General features: G+C 43.0%; 1 protein-coding gene across 2 annotated transcripts; it reads right to left on the reverse strand.

Annotated features, from left to right (window-relative positions):
* Positions 1-9,760: 9,760 nt before the first annotated feature.
* On the reverse strand, positions 9,761-12,697 carry LOC121756136 (signal recognition particle 14 kDa protein-like). 2 transcript variants are annotated; one of them, XM_042151599.1, is made up of 4 exons: positions 12,548-12,697; positions 11,253-11,346; positions 11,038-11,147; positions 9,761-10,093 (listed from the first exon to the last, which is right to left on the reverse strand). In XM_042151599.1, the coding sequence occupies exons 1-4, from the start codon at positions 12,548-12,550 to the stop codon at positions 9,935-9,937; spliced, it is 366 nt and encodes a 121-aa protein (XP_042007533.1). In that variant the 5' UTR covers positions 12,551-12,697; the 3' UTR covers positions 9,761-9,934. The 2 variants fall into 2 exon arrangements, with proteins under 2 accessions (XP_042007533.1, XP_042007534.1); XM_042151600.1 differs by having other exon boundaries at positions 12,471-12,694.

Consider the following 12,697-nt stretch of genomic DNA (forward strand, 5'->3'; position numbering starts at 1 on the left):
ATGAATTGTTATTTTTCTACAAAGTAAAAATTGGGCAAAATGCTTTTTTATTTGAAATTTCTCTTGTATTATGTCATACTATATTTTTAAAACTACTGTTTTTTTTAAAACAAATTCTAACTTTTAATTTTAAAAGTATTATATACATATTGGTTAATATTTGAAAAGACAAAAATTGTTCATTTGCAAAAAAAAATTCTTTTAAATTTCTTTATTATAGTTCTTTGTAATAATATTTTTTTTTATCTTTTTAAATATTATTTTGCTAGTATATATAATATTTATTTTATATTGTAATATACATTGATAAGATTTCAAAATGAAAATTTTATATAATTTAAAAATTATTATCATTGAATGATATTATATGAATATATGACATTGCTATAAAATATTATTAATAACATAATAGGGGTCAGATGATGGGAGATTGTTTGACTGAATACATATAATACAATCTAGTACTTATATAGTTATATAGCTCGTGCTACACAAATTGATAAGGTCACGAAAAGTTGAAATTATACGATTAATCACTATAATAGTAATATTTCACTGAAATATTTTAATATTAATTTCATAATTATTTTCGTATTGCGTTGAATAATATTCAAAATAGGGATGGCCCAATGTAACAAACCGTGACACCCAACATGTGGCATATCCTTTAATTATATGACAATAGTATCAAATAACCATATTTTGACTATATAAAAAATATTTGAAATCATAAGCTTCAATTATACCTAATCACAAATATTAAAATAATTGAAGAAAATGAAATAAAATATAGTGTACGTTGGAAATCAAAATTTAAAAATATAAAATTAGTTTTTATATATAAAAAACGTAAAATATTGAAGGAAAGCGTTGAAAAATATAATGTACTAGGAAACTCATCTTCAAATAATTTTGTAATATAAAACATATATTATTATATCCATTTTTAAATTAAGTATTATTTAATTATAGTATTAATTTCATTCCCAATTTTAACTATTTTTTTATTTTATTCTTTTATAATGTAAAATTAAAATAAAATTAAAATAGGTAAGTTCCATATTTATTGCAAATGATAGAAAATGACAAATATACCCAACTTTGTATATACAATTTTTGTTAATTTATCACTACCCTTATATAAATTAGTATACTATTATTATTATATTTTTGTTATTAATAATGGGGTTATTAGTTATGATTGTTAGAGGAATGATATGCTACATATCTTATGTGAGCACCACCCTCGTTTGACGTACGTTTAACATTGTTCGTTTTGATTTATGTATTTAGTTTGATTCTAATACAGTAAAAAATGTTATTGAAGTTTTTAATTTCACAAAATTTATAAAAATCAAAGTTTGATTGACTCGTTTTCTCTGTAACTTCAAATAAATTAATATACGAGCAAATCGAGATTTGATTTTTATGAATTTTGTGAAATTAAGAACTTCAATAACATTTTTAATATATTAGAATCAAACTATATATATAAATCGAAATGAACAATGTTCAACGTACGTCAAACGAAAATGATACTCATATTTGTTACAGTAAAAAAAACCACCAACCCAAACTCCTGAAAGCCCTCTCTCCTATTAAGAGTTATTTTAATAAGTGAATTATGGAGTTTAGAATTATCTCAAAAATTATGATATGAAAAATATCTTATGGTATCTATATTTTTAAACATTTTGAAAATTTATAACATTAAATAAATGCATTTCTAATTGCAGTAAGACTTTGTAACGCGCATGTGGACGACTCAAGTCATGGAACGATTTCATTAAATGATCTAAGTCGACCTCATACTAAGTCTATGACTTGCAAAACACAAGAATGGTGAATGGTAAAACCTTGAAGGAGTTAGGCCACCTACAACGCGTCACGCGGGTGGCCCGTGTTTCGTTCCGCAGTGACGGAACCGGGGCGGGACGCGTTGCAGCGTCTCGTCCTGTCACCAGCCCGTCCCCAGCCCGTCACGCAACCCGTCCAGCCGCGACGAAACGCGGGACGGCTCGCCACGCGCCGAGGCGACGTGGCGCGCTCCCAGGCCGTCCCGCGAGTGTGCATCGTCACGCTGACGCAATAATTCATTTTTTTTAAAATCAGATTAAATAAATAAAAATAATAATAAAAAATGTTAAACGGTAATATTACCGTTAATAGAGTCATTTTTCCTTTTTATTTTATTTTTATTTTTTTACTATATAAATACTCCTATTTTGTCCTCATTTCACACACAACTACACATCTATTCTTCCCAATTAATCTCCATTTCCTATCCAATTTTCATCTAACATCTCATCACAAAATGTCTGGCGACGGAAACTCCAGCGGTGGTGGCTCTGGCGCGTGGGATCTCAACGCGTTCGGCGACTGGGGGAGCATGCAACACATTGGGTGGTTCCGGTTCGTCGACGCCGGACACCCAGGGTTCGGGCACGCCGGGGGTACCAACCACCCAATTTTGATGTTGATGCATACGCCCGTCCCTCCGCCCCGCGGTATTTGCAAGGATTATCCCAGATTCGGGAGGATTATCCGGCTCAACCCACTCCGGAAGAAGGCCGAGGCGGGGGAGGCTCCAGGGCGGAGGCAGAGGCGGAGAGGAGGAGGATCTAGGCCGGCATCCGTACGGCCCCAAAGAAACGCTGGCGGTGTGCAACGCCTGGATCAGCGTCTCGTACGATCCCATCTCTGGGAAAAGGTCACCGAGGCCTACCACGAGATTAAGCCGAAAAAGACCCGCCGCCGCACATATAAGATGCTCCGCGCTCACTTTGACCGAGTCGACAGAGAGGTCAAACGATTCTGCGGCATCTACAAGAATGAAGCGCCTCAGTACCAAAGCGGAGCCACGGGAGCCGACATTCTGAGGTCGGCTTTGCGGGTCTACGAAGACACCGACAAACAATTCAAATACGCCGATGTTCGGGAGGTCATCAGGGACGAGGAAAGGTGGGCCGGCGGTGTGCGGTCCAGCTCGGGCTCGACCTCGAAGCCCACGAAGCACACAGCGAGTGGCCAATACTCGTCTGGTGAGGGCGATTCGGGCATCGGGCCACAAGAGTTTGCCTCGCAGGAGGAGGAGACCCCGACAGACGATGCCGGGGGGTCCTCCCGTGGGCGCCGTCGGCCGCAAGGGAGAAATGCGGCGAAGGCGGCTAGAGGGAGGAGGGGCCGAGCCGAATCAAGCCAGGCGGGCTCGGGCTGGGGGGACCCTCGAACTCCCTTATGTCCATGTACATGACCGCCACAATGGCGGACACTTCCCGCTTTACGCCCACCCAATACGAAGCCTGGCTTAACGGAGTCCTGTTTATGGCGGCACAACTTGGTATCCCGCCTCCAAGTAGCCTCAGGGCACCTCCACCGCCTTCGGGGGATGATTCACAAGTGGAGTAGTTTTTTTTATTTTCTATAAAATTATATTTTAAATTATGTCATTTTTATTTTTTTAGGATTTTAATTATGTCTTTTTTTATTGTTTTGAATGTTAAGTTGTATTTTTATTTTATGTTGTAATGTTATTTTATTTTTAATGAAGTGTGTTTTTTTATTAATTGAATTTGGTGGAAAAAAATAAAAAAATGAAATTGAATGAATAGTAATTTAAGGGACGGTTAAGGGACGGAAGATTGCAGGTTCTGTCCCTTAGTTAAGGGATGGAGTAAAAAAGTACAGTGGAGCCTGCAAATAATGTTTTAAGGGACGGTATAGTGACAGTGTTGTAGATGACCTTACTCAGGTCAATGACAGATGAACAAACCTTGAAAATGTTGCTCGAAGAAAAGGTCGGAAGGCTGATCCAAGAAGTAATGTGTTAAGGAAGAAGTTCCTCAACTTCACGATTTCGCAAGAACTAGAGTTTGGGGGAAGGTGCGGACGAGAGAGAGAGAGAAGAATAGAGAGATTGAGAGGAAGTAGTTTATTTCTTGATGAATAAAGTGAATAACAAATCCCCTATTTATAACCCTTCTAAACGTCCTCTACTAATTAGGATGGAAATCCTATTACTACTAGGAATTGGATAACTAACTAATTAACATAAATAAAAGACTCTACTAAATAAGGAATAAAAGACTCTACTAAATAAGGAATAAAAGACTCTAATAAGGAATGTCCCTTAACGAGAGACAAAGTCTAGCCTTCGTATCGGGCCGGCCTTCGTGCCACACGTCGCGAGGACCTAGCTCGTTGGACCGGTTCAGCGTGCTGCCTTGTCGCCGGCAACCTAGTGTCGGCGTTGAGCTCATCTTCTTGAGGCAATTGTCGTTCCTTAAGCCGTGCCGACGGAGGTCCCGTATCAACTCCCCCCTCCTTAGAATGCTCCTTGTCCCCAAGGAGAGTGGGAAATTTTCGCTGCACCACAACTAATGGTTCCCACGTCGGATTCTCACCCGAATCATCGGCCCAAGCTAGCTGTACTTCCTCCACTGCTGCCCCATTTCGCAAAACCGTACGTCGACCAAGGACGCCGGTTGGGCGAGCCACCGGTTTCCCCCGTGCAAACAATGCCGGAAGCTCCCTGTGCGCCCACGCAATGTCTTCCACAAATGGTTTCAAAAGACTCACATGGAACACATTATGGACACGACTCCCCTCGGGCAGCTACAAACGATACGCCACTTGACCAATTCTTTCCAACACCTCGAAATGGCCATAGAAGCGGCGCATTAACTTTGAGGACAAAGGTCTTGCTACGGAATATTGCCTATACTGCTGGAGTTTAAGTAACACCTTGTCACCTACATTGAATTCCACGTCCCGGCGATGCTTATTTGCTGCTTTCCGCATTCGTTGTTGCGCTCGCTCCAAGTTTTGGCGGAGCCACATAATCGTTTCTCCACGTTGATGAATCAAAGAAGCCACATCTGGTGGTGTTGTTGTCGAAGGTGGCGACGCGATCAAGGGGGGCGGTTCCCTGCCGTAAAGGGCCTCGAATGGCGAAATCCCTAACCCCTCATGGTGAAAACAGTTCAAAGCTAACTCTGCCCAAGGCAAAAAATTTGACCATTTAGCAGGTCTATCCGCGGTAAAGGCGCGCAGGTACTGCTCCAGGCCGCGATTCCTGACCTCCGTCTGTCCGTCTGTTTGGGGGTGATAGGCCGTCGAGAAATGAAGTGTCGTCCCGCTAAGCCGGAGCATATCCTCCCACACCTCGTTTAAGAACACTGGATCACGATCCGACACCAAAGTCTTGGGGAATCCATGGTGTTTGACTACCGTCTCGATAAACAAGTTTGCAATCTTCAAGGCGTTGTAACGGACTGGTAACAACGCAAAATGGGCATATTTTGATAAGCGATCTACGACCACCATGACACCCGTGTAACCTCGCGACGGCGGCAGGCAGGTGATAAAGTCCATCGAAACATCTTCCCACACCTGTGAAGGAATAGGTAGAGGTTGTAACAGGCCCGCCGGCTTTTGAGTAGAGTATTTGGTCGTTTGGCACTCAAAACAGGAATCAACGAAGTTTTTGACATCCTTCCGCATCCCTTTCCAATAGAACGAGGCCGCCAACCTCTTAAACGTTCTATCTACTCCTGGGTGGCCTGCTGCAGGCGACGAATGATGCTCATGTAGGAGTACCGCTTTAGCCATGGAATCTTTGCTCACATAAACACGATGGTTAAAGTACAATAAACCGTCAACTAGGGACACCGCCGGATCTGCCTTTCCGTGTTGTAAGGATGACTGTAACTCAATCAAATCGGGGGTGGACATCACCTCATTCCGCAGAACCTCCCAAACATCAGGAATCGGGTGTGCGGCAGCCATCAGTGCCCGCCCAATCTCCACTTCCGAGATCGAGGACTCGTCTGGTACCAGCACCGCCGACTTTGGGTCCCCATCTGCCGCGCTCGCGGACTCTCTGTCTGGACCCTCCACATCTCGCCTGGATAAGGTGTCTGCCACTTTGTTTGAAGCCCCGGTCTTGTACTCAATGCAGAATTTGTAGCCCATCAGTTTCCGGGCATAAAATTGCTGGTCAGGAGTTTGAATTATCTGTTGCAACAACTCCTTAAGACTCTTCTGGTCGCTGCGAATGACAAACTCCCGTCCCAGCAAGTACTGACGCCACTTCTGCACTGCTTCGACAATGGCATACAGCTCCTTGTGGTAAGTCGACGAGACCCGGCGCTTCGGCCCTAACTTTTTACTAAAGAACGCCAGCGGATGCCCGTCCTGGAGTAAAACAGCCCCGATTCCGAAATCCGACGCGTCCGTTTCTAGGTAAAAGGTGCGGTCAAAATTCGGAAGGCGAAGGACCGGGGCGGATGACATCGCCTGTTTTAATGCTTGGAAACTGTCCGTCGCTGCTGCAGTCCATACAAAACTGTCCTTTTTCAGTAACTCCGTGAGCGGGCTAGCGATGGAGGCATAATGTTCTATAAACCGTCGGTAGTACCCCGTGAGCCCCAGAAAGCCTCGTAGCTGCTTCACCGTATTTGGAACCGGCCATACCGTCATTGCCTCAATTTTAGCCGGGTCAGCTTTCAGGTTCCCGTCCGCGATTAGGTGACCCAAGTACTCCACTGTAGAGCACGCAAATGTGCATTTAGATAACTTAACAAAGAAGTGATGAGCCTTGAGGATAGACAATACTTCATGGATATGGCGTGCATGCGCTGGCATGGATGGGCTGTAGATGAGGATATCATCGAAAAATACTATCACCGACTGACGCAAAAGGGGTCTGAAAATTGCGTTCATCGCCGCCTGAAACGTTGAGGGAGCATTTGTCAATCCAAACGGCATCACTAGGAACTCAAAGTGGCCGTCATGTGTGCGAAATGCCGTTTTAAAAATATCTTCATCGCTCATGCGGATTTGATGATAGCCCGATCGTAAATCCAATTTTGTAAAGAATCTGGCCGCACCCAGCTCATCGAACAACTCATCCGTCGTCGGTATCGGAAAATGATCAGGAATGGTTGCTGCGTTTAATGCCCGGTAATCGATGCAAAAACGGAAGGACCCGTCCTTTTTTCTGATCAGTAGAACCGGCGAGGAGAAGGGGCTCTGACTTGGGCGAATCAACCCTGATTCTAACATCTCTTTCACCTGCTTCTCTATCTCATTCTTCTGAAAGTATGGATAACGGTAAGATTTCACATTTATTGGTTTGGCGTCGGGCAAGAGGTGAATCTTGTGGTCAAACTGCCGTCTAGGGGGCATTCCCGAAGGCAAGCCGAAGACGTCTCCGTGTGAAACCAAGACGCTCCGAATTTCTCCCGGTAGTTCCCGTGGCAATGCCAACGTCCCATCCTCCGTCGCTGGGTTACTCTCTGTTGGCGGGAGTTGAATTAACTCGAACAACTCCTCCCCGCCCTGTAGTTGTAACAAGGACGAGAACGTCTTCAAGGATACCTCCCTCGCTGATGGGGGCACGAGTTTAAGACACACACGTTTCCCATTCCGAGAAAACTCCAACGTTCCGTCGACATAATCGCTTGTGACCCTGCACATCTGTTTGAGCCAGATCCTCCCCAGAATCACATCAGGACCATGTACTGGTAAAATGTGTAAATCGACCAAAAACACATGCTTCTGAATGACCAATCTGGTCTGGATGCTCGCAAAGGAACATAGCAATGACTCCCCATTGCCGACATACACTCGGAAAGGACGAATCTGCTGCAGTGGGAGAGCTAACTTTTCCGCCACGTCGGGGTGTAGGAAGTTATGTGAGCTTCCCGTGTCTACCAAGACCCTGACAGGTATGTCCCCGATTACCCCCCTCAATTCAATGTCATCCTCTCGTTGCCGTCCGTCCAGCGCGTAAATATGGGACAAGTCCGCCGATATTACTGGCGGATCCCTATTTTCCTCCTGGCCGTGCTCCGAGTCCTCATCTGACTCCAAATCCTCTCCCATGTAAACCAAAAATCTGCCCCTACAGGAATGCCCTGCAACCCACTTCTCTGGGCAATACCAGCATAGGCCGAGCTTAGAACGCTCCGCCCTCTCCGCAGCTGTTAACCGTACAACTGGCAACCTAGGATACTCCGAGCCTTTCGCCTGATTGGAACGATTCGGCTGATTGGTTGATGGGGGCAACGTCGATTGTTGCAGCGGGTGTGTCATAACACGCTGATCACGGTTTTGCCACGGCCGACGGGGCGCCCCTGACGTCGCTGGAGGACGTTCAATGCAACTGTCATACTCTATAGCCAGTGCCATAGCTGCTGCCACTGACGACGGGTTCTGATGCTTAACCTGGTTCTTAACTGGTTGCTGAAGACCTTCCACATAAATTGGGAGCAAAATGTACTCCGGGACCCCGCGCACACAATTAAGCATTGTTTCGAACGTCGTGTGGTACTCTGCCAAGGACCCGGACTGACTCAATTTGGCGATCAATCCAATAAAATTCTGAAAGTATTGGGGGTCGAAACGTCGCCTCACATCCTCCAAGAAATCTGTCCATCTTGCCTGCGGATTGTTCTCACGATAGTTGAACACCCATTCCGAGGCCGGCGGATCAAACAACATAATCACATAATGCAATCTGTGCTCCTCCGGCATTAGCAAGTGCTCGAAATAATATTGCACCCTCGAGATCCAAGTCGCCGCCTCCGAACCGTCAAATCGCGGCTGATGCATCTTGAATTGTCTTGGCTGATCGAACTGCCCCCCGGGCTGCCTAGCCGCTGGATTATCCCAGGCCGTTGGCTGCCTGGCACTCGCGGATTCTGCTCTAGACCCCGGTGGATCCCATGCGGTAGATCGTGGTGCGTTGGGGTTCACCCAAGAATTCAAACCCATACTAGGGTTAGGGTTCGGCAAGATCCCAGCGTAGCTGCTCCCCGACGGATCGCCTATTCCCAGTCGTGGCGTTCCAGCTTGCGCCCCTCTGGATGCCTGTGCATACATCGGATATTGGCCGCACTGGGGCAGCCCTCCCGACGGTGGCTCCGGATCCGGTCTTGCCAGCTGAATCGCTTTCGATGCGCCGCGGTCCTGTGCTTCCAGCCGCGCGTCTATGCGCGCCTCCAGCCGTGACTCCATGCGAGTCATGGCTGCCAGCACCTGCTCCAGCATGGTCGAACTGGAATCCGTGGATTTGGAAGTCGAAGACAGCGGTTCAAGGCCGCGGATCGTCATAGGTTCCGTATGGTCGTTCTGTGACATGATTCAGTGAGTTCGGGATGAAAGCACCACTTGTTAAGGAAGAAGTTCCTCAACTTCACGATTTCGCAAGAACTAGAGTTTGGGGGAAGGTGCGGACGAGAGAGAGAGAGAAGAATAGAGAGATTGAGAGGAAGTAGTTTATTTCTTGATGAATAAAGTGAATAACAAATCCCCTATTTATAACCCTTCTAAACGTCCTCTACTAATTAGGATGGAAATCCTATTACTACTAGGAATTGGATAACTAACTAATTAACATAAATAAAAGACTCTACTAAATAAGGAATAAAAGACTCTACTAAATAAGGAATAAAAGACTCTAATAAGGAACGTCCCTTAACGAGAGACAAAGTCTAGCCTTCGTATCGGGCCGGCCTTCGTGCCACACGTCGCGAGGACCTAGCTCGTTGGACCGGTTCAGCGTGCTGCCTTGTCGCCGGCAACCTAGTGTCGGCGTTGAGCTCATCTTCTTGAGGCAATTGTCGTTCCTTAAGCCGTGCCGACGGAGGTCCCGTATCATAATGTCAAATGTGTTACCCGCTCGGATCATCACCCGGAACTTAGAATGCAAAATTAAATGGTCAAATTGTGCATACCGTAACATACAACAAAGTTATATCATCAAACCTCGCAAAAATTGTTAAGATTTCTTAATATCGTATGACTCGAACCTGGAACAAAGTTATATCATCAAACCTCGCAAAAATTGTTAAGATTTCTTAATATCACATGACTCGATGTATTGATACAATATAAACGATAAAAAGAAAAACATTCAAGCAACTCCAGTTTAGTTAGAGGGTTTGGATTGCTTCTTCAGGTCCTGCTTTTTATCAGAATCTGCTGTCTTTCGCTTGTCCTTCCTCTCCCTCTTTTTCAAGGCAGTCATCCGGGCTTTCAAGATAGTTGCATAACTCCACTGGAAACGTTGGTGATCTTTTGGACCGACCTGTCATTCAAATCAGGTGTCTTTCAGAAAAAATAAGTCCCTGGCAATAATCATAGGCTTAACACAAAATAAAAAATCAATTATTGTTAAATGTTTAAGCAACTATCAAAAAGATGGCCAATCAAACCTATTTTATTTCTCGATTCAATAGAAGCTCAAAGAGGTGAATAGGGCCCCCCCAAAAAAATAACGAGAGATATGGAAAAAGCAGGTCCGATTACGCCTATTCCTAATCCTAAATGTAGTATGATGTGGCCAATGCCGTAGTGCCTGGTGCTCAAACATCAGCTGAAGGTATTATCTCTATACCTTCTTAGTTCTTACTCTGAAAAAACAGGGGCGCCTTACATTCTTAAACCAATAACCTCAGGAAGAAAGACTGGTGTTTACACTTTACATCATTTTTCAACTGGAAATAGTATGACATTCCTGACATGATAATTAAGGTGAAGGATCAGTGTATTGAAATTCTCCCCAAGTCTAAAAGGGGATTTCAATTGAAAGAATTTATTCGACTCCTCATATAATATGTGAAACTTTCTTTCCAACACTAACTAGCCCGCTGTCATATGGAAATAAAATAAGATCATTGAGCTCATATGAAGTCTCCCTATGATAGTAACTGTTTTGAGATCAGCTCAAAATATAAAAGGGTTATCTAAAAGAATAGCAGAGGTCCTAATTGCACTTGTCTGTAAATGCATATATATCATAGTAGAATTTCTCGAAAAGATATGAAGAGAATTGGCACATCAGGCAACTACAACATCACTGACAGAATATAATTAACCAGTTTCTGAATACTACGTATTCACTCTACATCACTTTTTAATATGATTGACTGTCTCTCAACACTGTATATTCCCAAATTCATAGTTATTTTATGTTCTATTAAATAATGGAGATAAACATGAAAGGAAAGGGAAGTTAGTATAGTAGTATACCATTGTTGAAATAGTCTTCTTTCCATCTGTAGCTCGAATGAGGCACTTAAATTCAATCTTTTCCCCAGCTGTCTTCATCTTATTCCTCTTAACCTTGGACTTGTCAGAAGCTGGAGATAGTCAAAGGAAGAAACAAACTAATCTCAATTTCCAACAGCCGCAGCAGTTAAAAAAATCTAATGGAAAAGAACATGCACCTAAAGATAAAAACTCACAGTGCTTCAAAGTAACCCACACAGAGCCCTTTTCTGTAGTCCGCTCAAACATATTGGTGAGCTCATTGAGGAAGGGATCAGGCTGTAGCCGTACCTAGCAAAAGAAAATGAAAGATTAGCATCAGTTGATGCTACTTTAGTCAACAAAGCTACTTCAGTTTGCACCTTAATTGATCTAGGTATTTTCCAATGGAAACAGGACATGCACATTAGTCTATACATTCAATAGAAGACTTTGCATATTGCCCATCCAGGAAAGTTTTAATGGATTATGGTAAGCTAGAAAGCTGTTACCAGTAAATGACTCTCCAATGTGCCATACGCCATCCCTGCCCCACCATACTCCCCCAACCCTAAGTGAGGAAAATTTTCATTTGACCTTGGAAGGAAAAGTTTGGTTCCATTTTCCTTCTATTTTAATTCTTTCAATATGAAAAATGTGTTGGTTTTCCCATTGAAAGGGTAGTGAGTTTTTACCAGAACACTAAGAAATCGTTACAATATTTAAGTATTCATATTTCATACATCCAACTGTACAACTGTAAAACAAACCGAAAAGAGACTCAGAAAGAAAATTTAGCATATAATTTCATCCACATAAACCACCCATAACATGATACCATATACTATAGTAAATGTCTTTCAAAACACATACATTGTTGCAATAACAAATCATCTATACATGCCCCTCTATCCTAGTATCCAAAATATATTCCACAGGTGTTGATAATTAAACCCATTCAACTTTTATAGTCATGAAGAAACCTGCATCAAACATAGTACATTGCTCACTTTGAGCTACATACTGGAACAGCCCTTATATGCATATGCTAATATATAATGAAGAAACATAGTCAAACCCTAGTAATGCCCTAAAGCATGTTAAAGATAAATCATCACAATGCTACATTAAACTAGGTCATATGACTCACAATTCTCTATGTCAACTGCAATTGAACATCAATTTTAAATTTTACTAAGTTCAACACATCCCAAAATTCTTTACCCTCACCACCCACCCACCCTCCCCCGCAAAAGAAGAAATCAAAATCAAAACAAATTAAACCTAAAGATCGTTCAATAACATTAGTTAACATGCATCTATCAATTAATAAGATTCGGACAATTTGCAGATCAGTAAAAGCAAAAGCAGAAGTAACAAACACAATAAAATCAAAAGATTAGTAATTGAATTAGGTTGAAAGCAAGAGCCCCGACCTAGTATGATACCGCTCGGTCAGAGAGATATTCCCACAAGAATACAAGCATTAGATAGTGATACAGTTGAAAATTACCATGTTGTAACCGGCAACGGATGGCGGAGATAACTTGGTCTGAAATGTGAGGTTTTTTTCTCCGCGTGCTCTGTTGCGACTGAGAATTTTGAGATTTTAGCTCCATCAGTTGACCCGATTCAGGTCGGGCTATCCGCTTTTCCAAATCCA

Source organism: Salvia splendens, chromosome 11, assembly GCF_004379255.2.
Source record: "Salvia splendens isolate huo1 chromosome 11, SspV2, whole genome shotgun sequence".
Classification (NCBI taxonomy): domain Eukaryota; kingdom Viridiplantae; phylum Streptophyta; class Magnoliopsida; order Lamiales; family Lamiaceae; genus Salvia; species Salvia splendens.

What these genes read in the sequence shown, in the direction of transcription:
- LOC121756136 (XM_042151599.1), bottom strand. An exon ending in GTGGGTTACTTTGAAGCACT is followed by an intron (nt 11,148 to 11,252) that starts GTGAGTTTTTAT and finishes GACTATCTCCAG; the next exon opens with CTTCTGACAAGTCCAAGGTT. An exon ending in AGAAGACTATTTCAACAATG is followed by an intron (nt 10,094 to 11,037) that starts GTATACTACTAT and finishes TTTGAATGACAG; the next exon opens with GTCGGTCCAAAAGATCACCA.